This window comes from Cupressus sempervirens, chromosome 4, assembly GCF_028749045.1.
Source record: "Cupressus sempervirens isolate cs-2001-9-10 chromosome 4, ASM2874904v1, whole genome shotgun sequence".
NCBI lineage: Eukaryota > Viridiplantae > Streptophyta > Pinopsida > Cupressales > Cupressaceae > Cupressus > Cupressus sempervirens.
In genome coordinates this window covers 531,376,992-531,403,114 of record NC_143121.1, presented here as the reverse complement: position 1 = coordinate 531,403,114, position 26,123 = coordinate 531,376,992, and the positions used below count along the sequence as shown (strand labels likewise).

General features: G+C 35.7%; 1 protein-coding gene across 2 annotated transcripts in view; it reads right to left on the bottom strand.

Moving 5' to 3' along the window:
• Positions 1 to 850: 850 nt before the first annotated feature.
• Positions 851 to 26,123, bottom strand: part of LOC149562262 (5'-adenylylsulfate reductase-like 5) — a 58,708-nt gene continuing 33,435 nt past the window's right edge. For both annotated transcript variants that reach the window (XM_089825793.1, XM_089825794.1), the window contains 3 exons: positions 2,101 to 2,285; positions 1,808 to 1,932; positions 851 to 1,727 (listed from right to left, as the gene is read on the bottom strand). In XM_089825793.1, the coding sequence (XP_089681919.1) occupies positions 1,291 to 1,727; positions 1,808 to 1,932; positions 2,101 to 2,285 (747 nt within the window). In that variant the 3' untranslated portion in view covers positions 851 to 1,290. The remainder of the gene's footprint in view (positions 1,728 to 1,807; positions 1,933 to 2,100; positions 2,286 to 26,123) is intronic.

Below are 26,123 nucleotides of genomic sequence, written 5' to 3'. Positions count from 1 at the left end.
TCCAATACACGAGCCAAGTACCAAGATAATAAAACAATTCTGAAGTGAAACTGGATTGGAAAATGATAAAGCAAATTTTCCTACCAAAATAGTGTCCAAAATGAATCCTCTAGTCAAATCAAATGAAAATTTGGAAAAAGAAATAAAACAAGCATAGCTCCAATATGATATCCCAAATAAATTTCAAAAATTATATATCGATACCTGCCAAGATAGTATCGAAAATGAATCCTCAGATCAAATCAAATGAAAATTCTGAAATGGATTTCAAGACAACCAGAAAAGGGTCTTGCATACTATATTTTTAGGTTTGAAGCCAGTAATTGAATAAAAATTTGAGTTCCCCATATATAATAACGTGAAGGTAGATACTGGCTAAAAGATAAAACTTCTCTGCTTCAGGCGATTTCTCAATTTAATGGAAGTCTAGACATTATCACGTTACTAAAGATAAACTGACCAATGACAAAAATTGAAACACTGTTAGCCATACAAGAAGTTAACTCGCTTGAGAATTTTATAATGATCAAGAGCAACCTGCACACCATGAGACAAACCAAATAAAAAGATCTACTTAACTATAAATCAACCAACCCCATCATAAAATAAAGGGTCCATTATAAATTTATAATAAACCGAGACTGCAAAATATAAATGATCACAGATTTTCCCTTGATTGACTGGATTTACAAAGGAATTGTGAAAAGAAATGCTTGATACACGATACACTGCCTCCAAATTGCATTCAACTTCAACCAGATCAAAACCATTCACAAAATTAGAAAATTAAATGGTCAGAAAATATCAATATAAAATCCCCATTGAACACATATGCCTTATGCTTAGACTGTTGAGAAAATGAGAAAAGTATAATAAATTGTAATTGGTGTATTGACATGTCCAAATTGTTCAGACAAACTGATTTTAACATCTTGAAACGAGAGCATTGGATTTTAACAGTGGCAAAAATACTCTGAGAAAGAGGTCCCAGGTGCAATGCACGAGATTAAAAGTTCCTGCAGCTCAATCTAATGATTGCAGTTAGAGCAACAGCTCTTGGCATCAAAATTTCATCTGAACAAGGATGGACTTTCAAGTTCTAACTTGAAGCAGGTCTCTAATTTACAAAGACACTTGAATCTGTGGTTATCTGAAAGAAAGTAAAGATTCTAATGTCCAATTTTATGGATACTTCATTCAAAGAGCAATTTTTAGGTACTGAAATAAATCCACCCTTTCTATCGTATTTATGTTTTCATTATAAAAATATCTATCCTCTGATCATGGATCTTATCGCGATTCACTGCTACTACCAGATCTATTGGCCAACCCTTTACCAAGAGAAACTGAGGCCAATGATGAGGCCCATACTCTTGCATTTTTAGCACCTTCTTGGAAGTTCCTCATCTTAGAGAGCTTTAAACGACTCCAAATTAAATTTAGATTGATCATGTGCAGGGCGTGCTTTAAGAAAGGTGATGCATTTTCACCCAAACGAGCCAAATTTAGATGCCAGAAGTCCTCAAACTGGTAATGTCTGATCCGCATTAAGACTTTTGGGAAGAGATAAACCAGAATTCTTGCAGTGAGAAAAAGCAATGCAAATATCAAGTAAGGCTCCTGCTGAAGAAAGTGTTTGTCACTTTGACCATAATCATCACCAAAATGGCTACTGAAGCTACTTGTATAATCCGTTGCCAGATAGTCAGAATTGATGGGCTCAATACCTGCAGATTGAAAAACCAGGATTTGGTAGACAACTTAAATAAAATGGTGATTTAAGCATAATGTAAGAAATTAGATATACCTGTAATCTCTTTATAAAAAAGCACAAGGGACTTAAGATCTCTTGAACCATGATAGTGCACCCTTGATGTCTGGTTCTGTAGGTACAGGGACGGGAAACTGTGAACTCCATTCCTTGAAAGAGCACTGAGAATGTGAAATAGGTTACAAATAATTTATATACCAAAAAACAAGGATATCACTAAATGGAAAATATACGAAGTTTGTTCAATGCAGATAACTTTTGACAGACAGAGCAACCCCAAATCCTCTGGATTCAAATATTCTAGAGCTAGAAAAGAAATCATCCCATACCTAGGCATAACAGCTGACTCCTCAATGGCTACATGATGTATGTTAGGAAATAATGATGATAAAATATCAAACAAGGATCGGCACGTCTTCGAAAATGGACACCATGAAGCATGGAACAGCAGTGCCATATAGCCACCATTATACCGCAGAAAATCCAAGGTTTTCTCCAGTAAGACATCATCAACCTTCAAAAGGCAAATAACAAAGTAAGTTTATTCCTCTTTATATGTACCATAAAGGTAATATTCTGAATAAGCAATAAAATGAAGGCAGTTGCAAAAATCATGAGAAGAAAAGTCAACGAGATATTTACAAAGAAGCCTCCTAGAATGGACGATCAAAGAAATACTTGAATTATCAAGGAAATTGATTCCCTCGTGTAACTTTTGTCGAACTTAAATACACAAATATAGATGTTACCAAAAAAATTGGATTCAACCTAGACTACCTATGAGCTGATGGAAGCCCTCCTTGCATTATTAGCATTGAAAAATGACGCAAGAGCATCCAAGGTGTAAAAAGCAAAGATTTGTACCCGAAAAAATATTTCCATTTGTCTGTTTTGTTTTGTTGATTTTCAAATAAAGCTTCAACTGTCATACTCTAACTACAAGACAATTTGAGATTCTAAATATATTCTCGTTCCAATCACCATTTCAGCAAATGGATTTTGAGAAAATAATTTTCCTATGTGGCACCACAAAGCTTCCAAATTGATTAGCACTTCCAGAGGTTACATTCCATCATGCCACATCATATATAAGGGTTTACGCTTGGTTAATGGAATGTGATTCCCCAATGTATTTAAGGAAGACTCCGTTTAGGTGTGCAGCAAACATTTGAACACTTGAAGACCAATGAGGAGCATCAGTAATCCTAGGAATTTAATTCCAGGAGAAAGTTCACCAAATACAATTGCATATAGAATAGAACCAACAAGGAATTAAGAAAAAAACCGGTGTAGCACAGGGACTCGCACTCCCCTCCCAAACCTCAAAGTACCCGTCCCTGAGACGTCCCCACACCGGGTACTTGAGTACCGAAGTACCCTCACCTCCGCTATTCCCTAACCATGCCACCGCTGGGATGGGTACATGAATTTCCATTTGAATTTTGTTTTTTGAATGTTACTATTGGGTATCTATTATGTTACTATGTTGAATGTTCAATGTTTCTAGTTCATGTCGCAATTTTTCTATGTTCAAGTATTTTAATTTGGTATGTTCTACCGAAACATCATTTCATTATAACTAGCATTTCATGTTCTATATGTATACTGAAAATTTGTCCTGATGTACACCACTACCAGTGTAACACTGAAAAAAACATATGAGTGCAAAAATTGTAGACAAAAAGTTGAGTCAGAAAATATTTGGGCCGATGTGTGATATCAATAGTAATAGCATAAAAAAAGGCAAGTGGAAAATGCATTTAGATTCTAAAACAATAAAAAGATAGTTGGGATGAGTTTTGCATAGTTCATGAAGTTATCCAACAGTGCTTTCATATTAACAATGTATATTTTTATATTCTATCTTTTGAAGCACACTCAATAATCCATTGTCAAGAAAAGGGAACTTATTGTTTAGAAATTTGTCACCTTCAAAAAGAAAAACATGAGAACGTGATAAGAGGACTGGGGAATAAAGGACAGAAAAGGAATAAAGGAGATAAAACCGCCCAGAGAAGAGGGGGAGAATGGAATTAATAAGATAAAATTAATTTTAGATTCCTATTTGCATGCATGGATGGACCATTTGATGGGCAAGCAACATACATCAATAAGACAGATTTAAAGAATGGTTCTAACTTCTTGCCATTGGAATTAGTGGAAGAGATGAATAAAGGCAAACAATCAAAAACAGAAAAAGATCATGAGATGGTTGATTAGGCCCACTGATAGACTCCCACACCTAACTATGAGATTGGTGAATACAGTATTAAAGTGATATTTGGGTAGGTTTATGATTGCTTTTATGGATGACATCTTGATTTTCAATAAGACTAAAGAAGAGCATCTAAAACATATCAAATTAGTAAATGCAGACTGCACAAAGACAAGTAATCAATCAATATCAAAGAAATGTATTTCTTAAGACAGGATTTGTAAACTTTGGGATTTGTAATCTAAACCATAGTTCTCACACTCAAACTCGACTCGGACTCAGCAAGGCTGACTCCACTCATGACTCGCCAATGACTTCGCAAAGAAGTGAAAACCCCCTTAAAATTTAGAGATTTTTAAGGATTTAATAATTGTTTCGTGCACCCGTTATTGGATAAAGCTTCAAGCCACAATAACATCATCAAATAGAAGCTAATTTGATCAAATTTATAAATATACATTGATCACGTAAGCACAAATGCAAATTAATACATTGACGACAATTAATACACTGACAAGTAACCAATCATCATCCCCCCGAAGAAAAGGTCATCTTCTAGACTACAATTATACATCAAGTAATATCCAAGAAGATATAGTTGAAGTGCACTTCAAAAATAAAATGGGGGTTTGGGGGCAACACCCCCATCGAGGTCAAGAGTCAACAACCTCTGCAAGGGTCTGGGGATAGTACTCCTAACGAGGTCAAGCAGCAGTGCCCCTACTGCCAAAACCAAAGTAGCACCTTGAGAGCTACATAAAACTTCTTGAATTCTTAAGATGCCAAAAACAGTATTGGTAAAGCTCAACAATGCAATTTCTAAATGTGAGTTTTGCATCTCAAATTGAATGATTTAAGGGAAAATCAGTGAAATAAAACTATTAAAAAAGCTAATGTTTATTTTACATAAATGTCAGTAGGGTCAGGGACTGCGGACTCGAGTCAGATAGTGACCGACTAACTCAACAAGTCACACAAGTCAAATGGTCTGACCTTAGTTGTCGAGATTCATTTTAAATAGGCCAAATTCGTATTCGGATCCGATCAGGAATCTAAATGCAGATCCGGGTTCGTGCTTGGATCCTTGATTCTGCCTGCCTGCGGATCCCCAGACAGGCAGAATCAAGGATTCTCAAGGATCCAAGTCACTGCTCGAGGATCCTCAACAATCATAATTTCATTTTGTAATTCAATAATTCAATGTGAATGTGTTGATTTTCTTTATAATCGTGAAAATAAATCAATTATCAAGTATACTAGATTCGTAGATCCATACTAGAAATATAGATTCATACTATAAAATGACTTAGTTTTAGAATTATGTATATTTCTTTTATTTTTAGTGTGTGTGTATATATATATACTTGAACCATAATTGGGAAAAAAATTTCCAAATCCACGAATCCAATTCGCGTGCCCAAATCAGATTTGTTTCACAAATCGACAAGGGTTTGACCCTTCGAGACACAAGTTGGGGTGAAAATGACCTGCCAAGAAAGGCTCAAGTCACCAACCCAAGATACCCGCCTGACTTGCAACAAGTTGTGCAACATGGATCTCAACACATGGTTGGATTGACCAAGAAAAAATCTAAGCAATAGTTGATTGACCTAAAGTAGTGTTTGTTGTAGAGGTAGAAGTTTTTAAGGACCAACTAGCTTTTATTGAAAATCCATTAAGTTCAATGACATTTGTGTGACAGTAACTTAAACTAAGAAAGGGGTCAAAAGAAAATGCAAGTGGACTACAAAAAATCACAAACTTTATATTATCAAAGAAGATTATAGACAACCAGTTAGCATTGCTACAGAATTTGGTAAAGTAGGACCAACTAGCTTTTATTGAAAATCCATTAAGTTCAATGACATTTGTGTGACAGTAACTTAAACTAAGTAAGGGGTCAAAAGAAAATGCAAGTGGACTACAAAAAATCACAAACTTTATATTATCAAAGAAGATTATAGACAACCAGTTAGCATTGCTACAGAATTTGGTAAAGTATTACAACCCTATTGAGATGCAAGTGGTATTGCAACAAAAGCAACGTAAAGTCAAGAAGGTGGATCACTAACATATTTCACAAAAAGTTAGATAATGGAAGGAAGGGATCTTTAGAGTTGACAAGAAAATTTATCATTCAAGCATTGAAAAAGTGAAAACATTTTTAGTTGCCTCAGAAGTTTGTGTTGTATGCAAATCATCAATCATTATGGTACTCAAACCACCAAGGTAAGTTGAACCAAAGACATAAAGTGGGTTGAATTTATCCAAGCCTATTGTTTAAAATAGAAGAATAGGATTGGAAAGTGAAACAAAGTCACAAATGCATTGGGTAGGAAAGAGTATTAACTAACCTAAATAAGGTCCATGTAGTTGGATTTAAAGAGATGTTGTGTTTGTAAGAATACACATAATACCACCTTCCTAATTTTTCATAGAATCACATTGCAACAAATTAGGGTTAGGGTTTCATCTTACAAAGTAAATATTTCTATAAATTAAGTGATTCTAGATTTGAACCCTGCAAGCATAACATAAGCAATATATATATAAGAAACGTGATAGGTCTCCTTGAAGCCACTTCTACACTAAGCAAAGAGCAGACGTCTGCCAGAGCTATCTTGGCTACTCTAGTGGGTTGCTTGTACTTGTTTTTCCTATCAATGTCTCATCCTCCTAGAGACAAGTGCCATCATTGTGCAGTTGTAAGGAGGTTGTAAGGGGTTTCTTCATTCTTCTATTTATGTGTCATCTTGTCCCTAGAAGCCAACTATATGATCAACTCTAGGGTGGCCAACTCAAATAACCCTCCTCTTATACCCCAGGCCCTTCCCACAAGATGGATTTCAAACAGTCAAGCATATGTTATTTTCTATCATATGAAACATACACTTAAGCATCATCTATTATGCATAAGCAAGGTGTATAGCATTATCTCTTATGCATAAGCAACATGTATATTTACCACAATCGATTGTGTGAAGGAAAATGTTGCCAAAGGCATATTGGAAATAATATTGGACTGCAGTATTATGCCTGATTTGAAGATTGATGCATTGCTTCTAGGCTTCTATGAGTGGATCTTAGAATTGTTTGTTCTTATGATGAGTACTTCGATCTTTCGTGTTGATCTTCCTTGATGAATGGTATTGACTAGGCTGATTTTTTCTGGTCTGCTAAAATGTCTCTCTTGCTGATTGTACTTGAGGAAATCCATTAATGAACAACTAAAAATTCAATCTACAATTCCATAATTTTCTTTTGTCATGATTATTTCTCCTTTGATCTGTTGAATGTCTTCCTTTGTGTGATTTTGCTTGTGTTTTCTTCCTTGTCATGATGTCATGTACCAAATTTTATTGTGATAATTAAATTTAATTTATTAATTAATTGATCCCGGAATTTACATTATATAATAAAAAGGATCTTTAATTAATTAGTTTAATTGATAAATATGGGCCCAAATTAATAAAATAGAAATATATGTACTTGGTGTTCCAATTGATTTATGTATATCTCGAGCCCATCTTTTATTTTGGTCAAAGGTGTTTGTTGTCGTGCTTGCACTTGTTGTGCACCTCCAAAGTTTTCCTCCAACAAGCTATTTATGATCAATGGGTATGATGTTTTTGGTATGCAACTTGAGATATTTTATTGTATTGTGAATTCCAATTGGTATTCTACTTAGTTTCGCCATTTCAAAAGTGGAAGACCTTCCCTATTTGGCTATCTCAATTTCAGTAGGATTCAACCCTCACACTATTCCACTTTGCTTGTTTGGCATCGGATCTAGCAACTCTGAAGTGCTTTCATTATTGTAACTAAGCTCTGAATATATGAATATTATTTGATTGGCAATCATTTCCTGTTTGATGTGTATTATCATTATATAATACTTCAGAAGAGTACATATTTAACATGGGATCATTGGCAAAGAACAACAGTACCACTACACAACACCATCACATACACCATACCTAAGGAAGAATTAGCATGCCAAGTCATAATTGTTCAAAAGGCATTTGTACACTAGGAAATACCACCATATAGTCAAATCCCAACTCACACCGACCCCCTTACATTCACTCCCCCCCTCATCATACAACTTGCAACTATGTCTATCAACTCACCATGCATCCCTGTTCATTTTGTACAACCATATATGTTTCATCACACACCCAATCTGCTCACTGTACATCTCTCCTCATTTTGTACAGCCAAATCTATACCACCGCATGCCCAATCTGCTCATCGTATGCCCACTATATCGTACTGTCATCCCTCCAGCATCCTATATGGCCATTCTAGTAGCATTTCCCTCGAGTACTTTCCCTCAAGCACTGACCTTGGGTGTTGCCCTCGGGTTCTTTCCCTCAGGCACTACCCTCGAGTACTTTCACTAAAGTGTTGCCCTCGAATTCCCCTCAAGTACTTTCCCTCAATTGTTGCCCTTGGGTACCTTTCGTCGAGTGTTGCCCCTGACTATTGTGTTAGAAGTAATAGTTCACCAATATAACTTGAAGGGGGGGAAGGGGGTGTGGGTGAATCAGTTATATATCAAACTTAAACAATTCTTACTTTATCAACCAAAGTAAACAGCAATCATAAAGAAATACGCATACAAACATACACCAAAGATGTTGACTAGGGAAACCCTTGATCAGAGGGAAAAGCCCGGTGGGAATGATGCCCACAGAATAATGTACTAATCTGAATATTCCTTGTTAGAGGATAGACCCTGTTAGGAGTCTATTACAATGCTTAGTACAAAGAGTCCCTATTAGGAGACTTTGAATCCCTGTCAAGAGTTGAAGAATGCAGTTGAACCCACTGTCCAAACAGCTTCAAGATCAGATCAACAAACCCACTATCTAATTGATCTCGGTACTATTCCTTTTAGAACAGTAGATGTAGAACAATCTCTTTTCTCTTCCTTTTGTCCAGTACGTCGGACTCCTTCACCTTCAAACCATGCAAACAGATCTGGAACTCATTAGTAACCCTTAAGGTCACTTACACACATTAGCAGATTACTCTGCTCTTCTCCTTCACAATTTGCAAGTCTTCTCTGCTTCTCGATCACAATGATGGTCACTAGAACTTAGAAAACATCTTTCCTTTATACCATACTCAATTATTAATCTTTTGAGTCGGCTCCATACACTTAACATTCATTTGAGTCAGCTCCATATTTAATTAATGTTGTTGGCTCACAGTTGCTTCCAAACTTTCACACGTGCAACTTCCATACCTGCGCACTTGCTGACGTCATCAGTTGTCAATGTACTCCCTCCAATTAACTGCGCAACCCTTCATTCCAAGCACAATATGTTATATTGATCATACAACAAAAATTGTTTCCTCAATACTCTGTTTTCCTACGGTTCTTAGTAAATCATCAATATCTTCCGTACGCTGTCGATTCAAGTTCTGCACACTTGATCACATGTCAAATACATGCTGTAGTATATGATGTTAACTGCGCATGGGCAGATACGCAATGTGATGTCCTCAATACATAAGTCCTAGTCTGCTGCTCTGTCAGTCTTACTATGTTGTCATCAATGACAAACAAAGTCATAACATTGTCTTGAGATGTTTTCTCATCGCATCAACATTCATGCTAACAATCTCCCCCTTTGGCATTGACGGCAACATAGATGAAAAACATCTAGTTCCAAGAATACCAATAAGTTTTCTTTATCAATCAAAGCTTGCTTCATGTAAGTCCTTCAACACTACTCCCCCATAGTGCAAGTTCTTTCTAATGTGTTTCATATCACGCTCTCTCATTCTAATGTTTTTCATATCACTCTCTCCCCCATTGACATCAATGTCAAAGGTAGCACATATAACAACCTATTAGCACAACCACAAGCCGGTCTGTTGCTTTACAATATTTACATATAACTAAATAACTGAATTACCTATTACCAAGAGTCCTTAACTGACTCTGCTCATCACAAATACTCCCCCATTGAGGAAGCATCAGCATTCAGTCCAGTCTAACAATGGTGATGTGTACCCTAGACTGATGCACTTTTGCATCTTCTATTCTGAGCTAGGTAGGGGCATAACCCCAAGCATACCTCTTAGGTATTCAAATGTGTCCTTTGGTAAGGCTTTTGTGAAAATGTCTGCAATTTGTTCCTTAGTTCTGATGTATTCCAATGTGATTTCTTTCTCTGCAACTTTTTCTTTCAGCACATGATATTTTATAGCAATGTGCTTAGTCTTAGAATGCAAAATAGGATTCTTAGACATGTTGACTGTACTTGTGTTATCACAGTAAATGATAACAGGTTCTATGAATGTGATTCCAATATCCTTCATCATCTACTTCATCCATATGACTTGATTACAGTTATTTGCTACTACAACATAGTCTGCCTCTACAGTACTTTGTGAGGTACAATCTTGCTTCTTGCTAAGCCAAGAAACTAATCTTCCTCCAAGAAAAAATGCTCCTCTACTAGTGCTTTTACTGTCATCCCTGTTTCCTGCCCAATCAGCATCTGTATAGGTACAGAGAGTAAAGTTATTATTTCTGTCATACCAAATACCATACTTTCAGATATCTAAATATTCTTTTTACTACTACATAGTGATATTCCTTAGGATCAGCTTGAAATCTTGCCACAATTCCAACTGCATTGGCAATATTTGATTTGTTATGAGTCGGATACTACAATCCTCCAATTATAGATCTGTACTTCTTTTGTTCAACAGTAGGCATCTCATCTTTGCTAGATAATTTATGACCAGTTACCATAGGAGTTCCAACAAGTTTACAACTTTCTAAACCAAATCTTTTCAGTAAATCCTTTAAATACTTGGTTTGAGAAATAAAGATACCTTCTTTGTTCCGAACAATCTACAATCCCAAGAAAAATTTCATTTCACCTATCATGCTCATTTCAAACTCATTCTTCGTGTCTTCTGAGAATTTGTTACTGCCTTCATCATTTCCACCAAAAATGATGTCATCAACAAATACAATAATTATCAGCAAACCATCTTCTATTGTCTTTAAGTACAAGTTACAATCTGTTGTTCCTTTAGCAAATCCAAGCTTTGTTAAGTATTTGTCCAATCTTGCATACCAGGTTCTTGGTGCTTGTTTTAATCCATACAATACTTTCTTTAGTCTGCAAACCATGTCCTTTTCTTCTGTTAAAGGAAAACCCTCTGGTTGCTCAATGTAAACTTCTTCTTTAAGTTCTCCGTTTAAGAATGCTAACTTAACATCCATCTGATATACCTTAAAATTCTTGTTTGCTACATATGCTAGGAACATTCTGACTGCTTCCATTCTTGCTACAGGTGCATATGTTTCTTCATAATCAATTCCTTCTTGCTGAGAATAACCTTTGCATACAAATCTTGCTTTGTTTCTTATCACTTCTTGTTCATTCATTTTATTTCTGAATAACTCATTTCGTGCCAATCACATTTTTGTCCTTTGGTCTAGGAACCAATTCCCATGTGTCATTCTTGATTATCTGTTGGAGTTCTCCTCCATTGCTTTTATCCAGTGATCATCTTTGATTGCTTCATCTACGCTTCTTGGTTCTACTTGAGATATTAGACATAGTTCTTCATTAATTGTGCTCCTTGTCATCACTCTTTTTTCTTTACTCCCTATTATCTGATCTACAAGATGATTTCTTATCAACTTCTTATTTGGGGTGGGAGTTTCTGCTTCAATTCTTATTTCAGGTACTACGCTCAATTCTTCTCTCACATCTTCAATTTGCACATTACTCTGCAAGTCATTCTTAGTCTTGAAAAGTAACTCATTACTTTTGTTAGCCTTTCCAGAGTAATCATCTCCATCAGAGTTATAGTCCATTATCTTTTCCTTGATACCAAACTTTTCATCAACTTTAACATTTGTGCACTCTACTATAGTTTTTGTTCTATAGTTGAAACATTTGTAAGCTTTACTTTTCAATGAATAACCAAGAAACATACCTATTGCTCCTTGGATCAAATTTACCAATATCATCATCTCTTCTAATGTAACATTTGCTTCCAAATATCCTGAAGCACTTGACTGATGGTGAGTGACCAAACCATAATTAATAGGGAGTTTTGTCCATACCTTTCCTAATCTGCACTCTGTTCAATGTGTATACTGTTGTACTGACTGCTTCTCTCCAAAAGGTCTTTGGTACATCATTCTCAAATAACATAGCTCTTGTTGCTTCAGCAATTGATTTGTTTCTTCTTTCAACAAACCCATTCTGCACAGGTGTATGGGGTGAGTATAGTTGTCTCCTGATGCCATGTTCTTCACAATAGATATTGAATTCTCTAAAGATGAATTCTCCTCCTCTGTCTAATCTTAAGCTTTTGATCTCAACTCTAGATTCATTTTCAACCTTGTTCTTAAATATCTTGAATTTCTCAAATGCTTCTGATTTTACTTTAAGAAAGGCTACCCACATCATTTTAGTAAAATCATCAACAAAAATCATAAAGTACCTTTCTCCATAGAATCCTTTTGTTTTTACAGGACCACTCATATCTGTATGTACCAATTCCAGCTTTTGTGTAGTACAAAACTGCTTGCTAGGAAATGAGACTCTTTTCTGCTTAGCCAAGTTGCATTCCTTACAAATAGTGTCAGTGGGCTTAGATGTTTTGGGCAAATCTCTCACAGCGAGTGTGCTACTGGCCTTCACAATGTTATCAAAGTTAATGTGACAAAATCTTTTGTGCCATAACCAACTGTTGTCAATCTTTGCTACCAAGCATGTTATTTTAGTGGAGTTTAACTAAAATACATTGCCTCTGGTTTTTGTGCCAATACTAAGTAGTTTTCCTTCCTTGTTCTTGATAATGTATGTATCATTACAAAATTGCAATAGATAGCCTTTGTCCATAAGCTGTCCAACACTCAAGTTATGCTTAAGTCCATCAACAAAATAAACATCATCAGTATATGTTTTACCATCAAGTGTTATAGATACAATTCCTGTAATATGACAGGCTGCATTATTCGCTACTCTGACAATTCCTCCATCATGACTTCTAAATTTGACAAACTTGCTCATATCACCAATCATGTGATGTGAACAACCACTATCAATGATCCAATCTTTCTTTTCAACTTGTGAAATTAGCGCACTTTCTTCTCTAATTTCTTTGTTAAGATCATCCTATTTTATAGCTACAAATCCTAATTCATCTTTACTTTTTCTTTGATCAAATTCTTCTTCATTAGCATATAAACAATTTCTAGATCTTCTATATTTAAATCTACCCTTAAACTTCCTTTCTCTTTTAAGACACTTAGATGCATAATGACCTTATTCATTACAAGTCCAACATTTAAAGATATTCTTACCATCCTTTTCTTTTTCCACAAGAAGAGCCACTCCTTGGATCTTTTCTTCAATGGATTTGCTGCTGCTAGCAATGTCTTGCTGTGTTTTTGTGTTCCTTGCTAAACCAAGTTTGATGTTTAATGCACTGAATGCTGTCTCAACTTTTGTCAATTCTCCAGACTGTTTCAAATCAAACTCTACAGATTCCAATCTACCAAGCAATGTCTCTTTGGTGAAAATAGTTGTGCAAGGTATCATTAGTTGAATCATTTGTGGTGCTGACTTGAAAGGTGGTGTCAGACTTTTCAAGATCTTCCATATCACTTCATCATCAGATTTCTTTCCATCAAGAGATGTGATTCCTGCAACAATCTCAGATATTCTTCCAACATAACTTCTCACAGATTCATCTTCCATCATTCTAGCATCTTGAAATGCACAATACAAATTTTGCAATCTAACTCCGTTTGTATGTGTATCACCTTCATAATTAGCTTCTAAAGTTTTCCAAATTTCATGAGATGTTTTAAGTAGTTTTACCTAACTATACTCACTTTCAGGTAATGTTGATAGTATTGCTTCTCTTGCCCTTATGTTACACATAAACGCTTCTCTTTGTTCTTTGGTGCAGGTTTCAAGATTATCTTCTTCTGCGATGTTTTTGTATGTCTTGGTCACAAGCCAATATCTTGGTCCCATGCACAAGAGATGACTCTTCATTTTATCCTTCCAACTATCGTAGTTTGTGCCATCAAATCTAGGACTTTCCTTTCTGAACATATTTGCCATAGATCTCCCAAAGTTGTTAGACTTCCTTTCAAGGACCTGATGCTCTAAAACCAATTGTTAGAAGTAATAGTTCACCAATATGACTGGGGGGGTGGGGTGGGGGGTGAATCAATTATCTATCAAACTTAAACAATTCTTACTTTATCAACCAAAGTAAACAGCAATCATAAAGAAATGTGCATACACACATACACCAGATATGTCAACTATGGCAACCCTTAATCAGAGGGAAAACTCCGGTGGGAATGATACCCGCAGAATAATGTACTCATCTGAATATTCCTTGTTAGAGGATAGACCCTGTTAGGAATCTGTTACAATGCTTAGTACAAAGAGTCCCTGTTAATAGACTTTGAATCCCTGTTAGGAGATTCCTACCCTGTCAGGAGTTGAAGAAGACAGCTGAACACACTGACCAAACAGCTTCAGGATCAGATCAACGAACCCATTGTCCAATTGATCTCGGTACTATTCCTTTTAGAACAGTAGATGTACAACAATCTCTTTTCTCTTCCTCTATCCAGTATGTCAGACTCCTTCACCTTCAGACCATGCAAATAGATTTGGAACTCATTAGTAACCCTTAAGGTCACTTACACACATTAGCAAATTACTCTACTCTTCTACTTCACAATTCGCAAGTCTTCTCTGCTTCTCAATCACTATGATGGTCACTCGAACTTGGAAAACATCTTTCCTTTATACCATACTCAATTATTAATCTTTTGAGTTGGCTCCATATTTAATTAAACGAAATACATATTTAATTAATGTTGTCGGCTCACAGTTCCTTCCAAACTTTCAAATGTGCGACTTTCGTACCTGCACACTTGCTGACATCATCAATTGTCAATGTACTCCCTCCAATTAACTACGCAACCCTTCATTCCAAGCACAATATGTTGTATTGATCATACAACATAAATTGTTTCCTCAATACTCTATTTTCCTGCGATTCTTAGTAAATCATCAATATCTTTCGTACGATGTCGATTCAAGTTCTCCGCACTTGACCACATGTCCAATACATGTTGTAGTATATGATGTTAACTACGCATGCGCAGATACACAATGTGATGTTCTCCATACATAAGTCTTAGTTTTCTGCTCTATCAATCTTATTATGTTGTCATCAATGACAAACAAAGTCATAACACTGTCTTGTGATGTTTTCTCATACCCTCAACATTCTTGCTAACATTTTGCTCTCAAATGTTGCCCTCGGGTACTTTCCCTTGGGTATTTTCCCTCAAGTGTTTCCTTTAGGTACCTTCCCTCGATTGTTGCTCTCAGGTGTTGCCCTCGGGTAATTTTCCTCAAGCATTGCCCTTGGGTGTTGCTCTCTGGTGCTTTCCCTCGGGCGTTGCCCTCGTCGTTTCCTATGGGTGTTTTCCCTCAAGAAAACTTGGGTGTACCATTTGGAACATTAAAATGGTATCAGAGCAAGTGATCTTGCCAGCCTGTTGAGATGATTAAGAGATTTCAAGGTTTGGTTCACACAATGGCGCCCAACAATGATAGATAGTGGTGGGTGAAGGCACTACAAAAGATTGGCAAAGAACTTAGCAAGGGTGTTGATCTTCCATTAGATATATTGAAGTATGTCTATCTAAGGTGGACCAATTACCTTCAAGATTTATACAGAGGATCCTTACTTTGATTAAGAATGCCTTAACTCAACCCAAGCTTTTGAGAGACCATGACAAGGAAATAAAGTTGGCAGTTGCAGCATGTCTTAGTGAGATCTTGAGAATTTCAGCTCTTAGAGCATCGTATGATGATAACACCGTGATTGAGATATTGCATTTGATTGTTGACAGCTTTCAAAGCCTTGATGACTTCAATGGTGATCCATTTTTAAAGTGATTTACAATATTGGAGAACTGTGCAAATATCAAAGTCGGTAACCTCCTCTTAAATCTAGAGTTGCAAGACTTGATCCATGATATGATTCATCACTTCTTGATCGCAATCAAGAATTGTCATGATACTAGGTTTTAGTCGCTATGGAGAGGTTTATGATTTTGTGCATGGAGAGATGAAATTTCCTAACCTATAATATCAATGTTATGGATTGTTCATGATATAGAATGTGTCCCTTCTTTGGCAACATGTCGATTGGTCAGTAAGTATTCAAGCATTGTGAAGAAAAACTAAATCACATTTGCACAACTGGGAGAAAATGGATGACAATGATAAGGGCAATGCATCACATAAGGAGAATGAAGGTGTGATCATAGGGCTGCTCTAGGAGGATATGCAAGAATCTACTGCTACCCCTACATGTGAAAACACCTAAAAAATGACGAGGTTGCTTGCACAGACCTTGCAGCAACATGGACAGATCAAGGTAACATAAGCTCTACCACTACTCTGTTTCATGAGCCAGGCCTATAGTTTGTTGAGTATGGAGACATTTCTTACGTGCAACAAGTTAGGTCTGTCACTAAGGCTATGTCCGTCGCCCAAACTATGTCATTGAGGCTATGTCTGTCATTGTGGCTATGCCACAATAATAGTTGTTTGTCATGTGTTATCATGTTAGTGGGGTATTCTCCTATAGAAAGTAATGTAGCAACAGTATGGAATTCTTCCAATGCTCGAGTAATTCAAAACAAATGGGTGTAAGCTAAGTCTTCCCAAGCTTCCTTCATTTCTTGTCCTATGCTAATGCAAGATAGATATTCTAGACCTTGATTACTTCGCCATTGTCTCACTATTATGTTAACATTACTCTTTGAAAAGTAGCAAACATATGTAGATTCTCCCTTGGATTAATAGTTTATTCTATAAAAACTACAAAGGTTCATGGTCTATGTAGAATGAGAATAGTGTAGAAAGGAGTTAGTGGTCAAATTAATGTAGTGACTAGACCATAGCCAAGGCCTCTCTTTAAGTGGTGGTATAATTTTATTCTACTCATGAAAACTTCTAACAAGCAAAACCAATGGGATGATCTTTGTTATCACAAGGTTAGGCGAGGGTTGCTTCAATATCTATACCAAAAGCATCTAGATCTAGAAATATGAGGATAGGGGCAATATGATGATAGGGGCATCTTCTAAATTTTGTTTCATGGTATCAAATATTGTTGCCATTGAATATAGTCCAAGTAATTATTGTATTAGTTTTCTTCTTTAAATATTACTCTAGAGGGGCTCCTAGAGTGGCAAAGACCTTTGATAAACCTCCTCTAATAGCTTGTGTATCCTAAAATGCTTTGACCACTAGTGTTGTCTTAGGGGTTGGTCAATAGTGTCATGATCAGGGCAAATTTCATAGGGTCCATAAGCCCTTTACAAATTATATGACGTAGAAGTGTATCAAAGGGTATCTAAAATATGCATTTTTTGATGTTAAAGAGTAATTTTCCACATTTCTGCACTTTTCTAACATTGTTAGGAGAGATTGAATGTGGTTCTCTTAGATAATCCACAAATTGTCTAGTCATCATAACATATTACGAAGTAATTAGTGCAATACTTGCTTATTATTAATAAAGACCAAGAGGTGTATATATACAAAAGAATGGAACAATGTTTCCTTAGGAAACGATCATAAAGAATAGAAACATTCTATTCTCTAAACAAAAAACTAAATATTAGAAACATTCTAATATTTTCAGAAGATTACAATAGATAACCATTAGATACTAAACAAATATAATAGAAACTATCTATTATCGTAATACCCTCCCTTAATGGTTAATCTATCCAGAGCACAAAGCTGTCAAAAAGCGTAAAAGGCAAACTCTATCTACTTGGAGTGCTCTACAATGTTTGTTGTGGGTTGGGAACCAGATTGCTTAGATAGGGCAGCTAAGCGCTTCCGACATTCAACCTTCATATGCCTAATAAACTTGTGGCAATAGTTGCATCTAATGTTCTTTTTCTGAGAGCCTTCTAAATCTGGAGCAAAGGATTTCTGCTGAGAAGACTATTAAGACTTGCATGTATCGTTATGAAAGAATTTGGCAACAAGGGCTTGCTCTGTGGAGTTGGAACTACTATCGAATTGTTGTTTCCACCGATCTTGCTGAAGCAAAAGTGTGCAAAGATCAATAAACTTCAGATCAACACCAGAAGATGTGATGTTGAGAGTCTCGATAAAATGCTTGTAGAGGACTTTGGTAGACTCCAGAGAGTGATAACCACAATGTCCTCTTCCTCCATCTTGCAACTAGTGGCAAACAACTGATCACAGATTTCCTGAATCCTATTCAGGTGAGCCTAGAGCAAGGTTCGCTCATACATGAAATAGAAAACAGAGTATTCTTCAAGAAGAAAGCTCTACTTTGGTCAGAAGTCTCATGAAAACTTTTGATATGTGCCCATATCTCGACAGTTGTCTTGTCAGATGGAATTTGAGAGAGTTGATCATCAGCCATGGATAATTTCAAAAGCATCAATGCCTATCATTTATTTAGATCCCATGAACCCTGATCAATGCCAAGGATAGTCGGACATTGTGCAACACCCAGAACTATCTAATCGGTATTCTGATATTAAAAAATTGCTATGATCCGTTGTTTCCAAGTGCCATAATTTCGACCATTAAACTTTGAATTGCTCTCGAGTAGAATATTAGTCGATAATGCCATTGCACATTTTTCAATGAAAAGCATGAAAATTTATGAAGGCGGGTTCTTCGAAGCAAAAACATGGAAGACCCAAAAAATTCAAAGGGCAACCCAAATGAGAACTTGAAAAACCAAAAAAGAATATGTTGTCAATTTCTAGATTCGCGGGCACAAAAATTGAGGCACACAAAAAATTTGGATGACAACCTAGTTGTGCTCTTGAAAAACCCTCCAAGAATCTACAATCAAGAAACAAAATCAAGGTAAAAAAACTAGGGTTTCGAGCGAAAAAGCAAGTTGGCTTCCATTAAGGTCAAATATGCAAAAAAAATGATAGATTTGGATAGAACTGGCCGATTTTAGTTGTAGAATAGGGGCATTTTGTTGAGACGGCAGAGGCAATGAAGGGTTGTGACAAAAACAAAAGATAATTCACCCTAAAAATGTGCGTATGTTGGTCGCGCATTTGCTAGAAAACGACCTCAAAAAATGGCAAGTGTAACAAAGGAAAAATTCTAGGATGAGATGCGATTTGGAGCAAAAAACCAAACGCGTTTCAAATGCAATTTGAGCCAAAAAACAGATGTGTTTCAAACATGATTTGGAGCCAAATAACATACGCATTTCAGATGCGATTTAGAGCCAAAAACCATATGCATTTTAACATTCAAATTTCTCAAGGTAGAAACCCTAGGCAAGTTGTAGAGAAAGAGACTGAAATAATTTCGAAAAATTTCAACAAATAATTTCAAAAGAAATTATAAATTTGTCAAAAAAAATTTAAGTATTAGCTCTGATACCATATTACGAAGTAATTGGTAAAATACTTGCTTATTATTAACAGAGACTAAGAGGTTTATATATACAAAAGAATGGAACAATGTTTCCTTAGGAAACGATTGTAAAGAATAGTAACATTCTATTCTAGAAACAGAAAATTATATATTAGAAACATTCTAATATTTACAGAAGATTACAATAGATAACCATTAGATACTAAACAAAGATAATAGGAACTATCTATTATCGTAATATAACATACCTCTAGAAAGTTATGTATAATATCCTTGAATGTGTTTACCATAATCATACTAAATATTGAAAAAGCATTTTTCAGGCCAAAGGGTATAGTTGTATACATAAAATATATCCATTCAATTGCAAATGTTGTTTCTAGTTGATCTTCCTTGATTCAAACATGATGGTTTCTAGAGAGACCATCATTTCTTTTGTGAAATGCATACTCTATTGAGCTTCCAAAAATCTACACATACCCACATTTTGTCGGTCTTCTTCTTCTAAACCACCATAGGACTACTCCAATCAAAGGAGTCCACTGATTTTATAATACCTGTTCCTAGCATTTGTAACATCCCTTACTATAGGAACCTTATTCAATCTGCCTTAAATTTCCTTAATTAGGGTTTGGATGATGCTTTGGAATGTGTATTATCAAATTAGTATCTTAACCTTGAGCCTGCAACCATGTTAGTTTCACATAATAAATAAACATAAAATACAATAATGTATATATAGAGTTACAATTTCCATCCAAACTATTCATCGTCATTGTGGAGCACCCGTGGAAGATCATACAAGGCACCTTCAAGTCCATATAACAAGTTCAGGGGCCCAGAAATGCAACTGCCATACTGCCTCCTACTTAATTCTTCAGAGTTCAGGGGCACAAAAGCACATCTGTCATTCGATCTCCTGCTTAACCCAGATGGATCTTCAGCTACTTGCCCTCCTTGTATGTACCATAACTCCTCTCCACAACGGAATGACTAGCTGGTTGGATCTCTAAAGAAATCATTACATCCATTCTGTATTATACATGCAGATTAAGAATATGTAATTTTACAGTAGTATTATATTCTGTAATAATAATCCTACCAAGACCATATTATTAGTATGTCACACCACAATTACAAATATGGAAATTCAGGCTGCTGAGAACAAGGTTGATGTCTGAATCTGAAATTTGTTTTATTTATTTCCTTCTCTTCTGTATTGTATTTCTGATTCCTTTGATACCCTTTCTGCCTTTCATCCTATTGGACTTTATATCTTCTTGTTTCCCTCAAGAGATGTGATCTTGGAAAATGAGGGATTGGGTCTCTTCAATGCTGCCCCTTCCATTATTTTAGTTATTCTAATTAGTTCAGACACACCCCTTGAAGGATTGCTGCATAATTGTTGTTAACAGCTAAGCATCATCATTATGCCTAGACAAGGAGTATTAATCCGTGTTCCTTGTTAAACTATAATCATTGTTCTCTATTTATGATACATGGGACACTCTAAACAATGTTTAGCCACGAGTGATCGTAACTGCTGTTTTGATTGCTGCTAATTGCAGTTACTGATTCTGATCTCACACAAAGCTTTGTCCTTCGTTTTATTATAAAAAAATTGCTCTTACTAATAATCTCCTCCTCTTACAATAACAGTTACCCCATTATGAAGTGTTAGCTTCAATCTTAATCATAGCTCCTTTGACTGTTGCAGAATTTGATCTTTAGGATCCCTTGATTAAGGGAGGAGGACATTACAGTCCACATTTCCCAAGATTGTTTGTCCTTGGGCAATTTGAACTATCTCCAAAGATTGTTTGTCCAAAGATTGGTTCAGTTGCTTATAAACTGGAACTTCCTCCTTCTTCCCGCATTCATCCAGTCTTTCATGTTTCTTGTCTAAAGAAAGTTCTGGGTACCACTGTCAGAGCACAAACTACTCTCCCTGAAATGGATACGGAAGGATCCATTATCCTGGAGCCGGTGGCAATCATTGACCAGCGCACTCGCCAGCTTCGCTCTCGCTCCATCTCTGAGGTCTTGATTCAGTGGCATGGCATGCAACCAGAGGATGCTACCTGGGAACCCCTTCTTCAGATTCAACAACAATTTCCATACCTTAAGCTTTGAGGACAAAGCTTTTTTCTAAGGGAGAGGGGATGTTAGGAACCTGTGTGTTCCTTCTGTTTATTTTGTTAGAGTAGTGTTGTTGGACGCATATGCTTTGTAAGTCGTCCCGTGAGTATATTTTATTATCCCACATGCATAGGTAGTATTACTTTTCTAGATCGTACCCAGTATATAAGAATAGGTTGAGGCCCTTGATGGGCACGGACGAATTTATTGTATTGAGCTTGCTCAAAGGAGGTTACCCCCTCGAAGTGGCCTGCGATCAGTAGATTCATTCTGAGTTCTGCTATCACTTTGTATTCTGTTATTTCGAGCATTCTCACGATATTGCTATAAGGAGGTTCTTCACAGGATTAGAAGCGTGATACACATCTATATAATGTTTAATGAAGTTTTCCATTTACTTGACAAGGAATCATTGGGGTCTACTTACTACAATTATTATTGTGAAGATGAGTAGGGTAATCTAAATCTTGCAGTCATAAAGCCATTGTAACTACTCAATTTGCTCCTCCAAAAAGCTCCACTTGTTTATTGTCCTATCTTTTCTTATTAGATGTTTCTTACGATCTTTGTTATGCCTTCTTTTCTTGCTTGGATTTACTTTTGCATCATCATCGAACATTACTTCTATGTTATGTAATCGACTTCCTTTCCTGCGTTTACCATAGTATAAATTATTCTTTGCATTTTAAATGCAAATTTCAGTCTTCTTGTCATTTTTTAAAGTTTTCTTGATTACAAATGTTCCTCAGTTCCTTTTTCCTTCTTAAATATAATCCCTTTTCAAGCAATCTCCCTTTTCTTTTTAAGAAAGGAAGGGTTTTTGCCCTTTGTCCTTTGTATGAATGTTATGAGGTTGACTTTTGTCAATTGTAGGTGTGATATCAACATTTAGTGTTTTTTAAATTGCAACCTTAAGTGTTAAGGGCACTTACTAAGCCACCAATATAACCCTTTAGTCCTTGGTCAAATAAATTGCTAGCCTTCTTTGGGACACCTTAGGTACCATTACAAATAATTTTTGAAATTAAGTGACATACTCTTCACAATCTTGTTGATGTGTTTTTTGTGACACCTCTCAACAAAGAATATAATACTAAACATAATTCAAAATATAATTATCGGTAACTTATCATCAAGGGCCAAAAGAAAAATATCAGCAAATATGGGAGATTAGAATTTCTCTGGAAAAATTCAATCAGAGATGCATCTAATGAATCAGTAAATGAGTAAGTAAACCAAACAAGCTGATCTAAATATATATAAATGCAAATAGGATACAAAATTGCATCGTCAGGTGCAATATTAATGGCTCGTAGTTGTAGTTTGGAATCTATACTCTAAAGCAAACTAAAAATAGCAAATTGCCTTTGTAAAACAATAAGCAAATACAAAAGTCAATTACAATATCAAAATAGTCTACATCATCGTCTTCCCCTTCTGAATGAGTTGGACAGATGACACCATCTCTTCTTAATATAATAGTCTACAATGTTAAAATAGCTCAAATCATTACAAATATGTCACCGCTCTAGAAGGAAGTGCCACCTTTCTCCTCAAAGCCTTTTCTCCTCTCCAAATCTGCTCTTCCAAAAAAAATGACTTTTTCCCTTTTATTGGGTTGTCACAAACAAATACGTGGACGAAGGGATAAGTTTTTTATTTATTACAATAAGTTCAAAACCTACTACGCTTTCTCTATGATATGGTGGCAACTTCTCTGCAATAAGTTGACTAGATTTATCACCAAGGAAAACTTATTGCGATAAGTTCATTTACCACTAATATATCTATCATCATTTGAACTATGATACTTGGTATTCTATCCTTTCTTAGTGTTGGATATCACTCGGTGAATATGATGAGATCTTGTTGGCAATCACAAAGGGAGTTGAGCTATTATTACTCAATTTCTTGACTCAAACCTTAATTTTGACGGGAAAAAAAACGGATTAGTGTTTGGAGAAATCTAATATATTTCTAACACCTAATGGTAATGATGAATGGATGATGCTTATGTAATAGATTCCTTAAACCAAGCTTTGGTTCGCCATACAAAAACAACTACATAACTTAATGCAATCTCCGAGGTAATATAGGATTTCATATTGTAAACATTCATCCAAATACCCAATAATGGTATAATGTACATGAACATCCACAATTGAACTAGCGCTTAAGTGGATTCAGACTAACCATGCATTGCAATTTGTAATCAATAAACTACAAATCGTACGAACCAAGGAATTCACCACATCTCTTGACAAAGATAACCATTTACTCGATGAAAATCATGTATGCATTCCAACATAGCATTGGCAATATTCTTTTATCTCCTCCTACTACTCCTATTTGCTTGTTTCTATCTAATGACTGACTAACTTTACAAATGAGAAGGTCCAACCGTTTATAGACCTCTCAATTAAAACGAAGGGTCTCAATTAATTTGGAATCAAAAGCCAAGATAGTTCAATAAAAACCCTAATTAGGGTTTGCTACAACCACCACTTACAAATATTTAATGTCATCTAATGAGATGATTCCAAATTATTGAATACATATCCTTTTAAGGATGAACCAATGAGAAAATTGATCAAAATTTTCATTAAATTCATTCCACATGTTCACTTGTGAATGAGTCAAGTTGGATGAACTTGTAAATGTTGACTTGGAAGTTTTTTATTGGTTGAAGATGGGTGGGTTCCACCTTGGCTTCCAAGGTTCTCAAAGTGTTCTCATTTCTTCATCTTTATTCTAAGAACACTTCTCAATCATCATGATAAAGTCTTCGCATCTCTAACAATATATCTTAATACCTAGCATCATTCAACCTTTAATTGATTGTGATGACTTATATTCCAAATTGCTTCATCTTTAATACTCTTTCAAATGTCATCTCCTTTAAAGTATTTTAAGTTGTTTTTGTCTTGATATCTTGATGTCTTTTAATATTATCGACCTTTGTGTTAATATTGGGTTTCCTTCTTGTTGAGATCTTAGATTTCCAAAGAAAATTTGAGATTTATGTGGATCGTCGAGAAATCCAATTTCCCCGTATGAATTGAATCTTGACTACCTTATGTCATTGAAGTATCCTCTTCCTTGTTCACCTTCATTCTTTCACTGATCCTTCTTGATCAGCATCATCCATACAAGAAAATAGGAAATCCCAAATGAAGGTTATGAACTCAGAATGAAATGCAAGAGAATGACATAACAATCCTTCAAGTATCAGTATTTTGATCCTTTTGAATTGAACTTGCATTTGGATCCCTTGACTTAAATTGAGAATCCGAATTTATTCCTTGGAGCTTACAAAAATGTGGAATCAACCCCTTGTAAAGGAACTGTAATATAATTGTCTAGTTGAGGGGCGTAAATGACAACCCCCACCCCGATCCAGATAGGGGCCCTCCTCCTTCATGTATCACCTTTCAGTTCTTAGAGGTTCGGGGGTGTTGACACATCTATACTCTCTAAATGTTGCTTTTCTGGATCACTGCAAATGTAAAGGCACTATCTATATGTTATGTGTTCAAAGTGCAGACCTGAATGCATATAAATAGGAGTAGAAAAGACATGTCTCAATTTTAATCAATATTGGTTATAAGTTAATTTCATTGGACATTATTAACAATAATATATGTGTGTGTATGTCTAATTGATGATTTATCAAAAACCAGTAACCATTGGGAATCAACTCTAAATCAATTCAATCCAACTAATCCTACAGCATTAACACTCCCTCTTAGCTAGGGAGGATTGTTATAGAAACACATTATGCTCTCAAGCATATAGAGAGATATCATCTCAATATATTTAAGGATATCAACATATATCCATCCAATTAAATATAATCTGACTGATGTTTCATCAACACTCCCTCTTAGCAAGGGAGGATTTAAACAACACGACCATCTTACAAAATGGTGATCTGATTCTGAACAATCTCATCAATCTCACATTCTTGTGATATGAGTACTAGCATCAACATCAAGATACATATCAAGAAGAATCTCATTTCCTAGAAAGATGAGTTATCTGATTTCTGGTACACTTTGGGACAATATTGAATGTAGTCTAATAGATTACAACCTTGATCTCAGGGAAAACAAAGTAGTCCCGACTATAACAAGTATTACAACCTCTGGCACACTCTAGGACATCAACTTAATGTATTCTATAGTAATACGTTAGTTATCATGATCTCCGACATTTTCCGGGACAAGTTAATGAAGTCTTTCATGATACTCGATCAAGAACTCAAGGACAACAAATGTAGTATCATGATTTTTGACACATTCCGGGACAACAACTTAATGTAGTCTATCATGATACATTTGTTATCATAATATCCGACACTCCAGGACAACAAGTTAATGTAGTCAATCATGACAATTAGTCGAGCTATTGTTAAGATCATCATCTTAGAATAGCGACCTTACAAATACATCAATGAAAGATTGTTACCTTTCATGACATAATCCACATATGCAAAATAGTAACC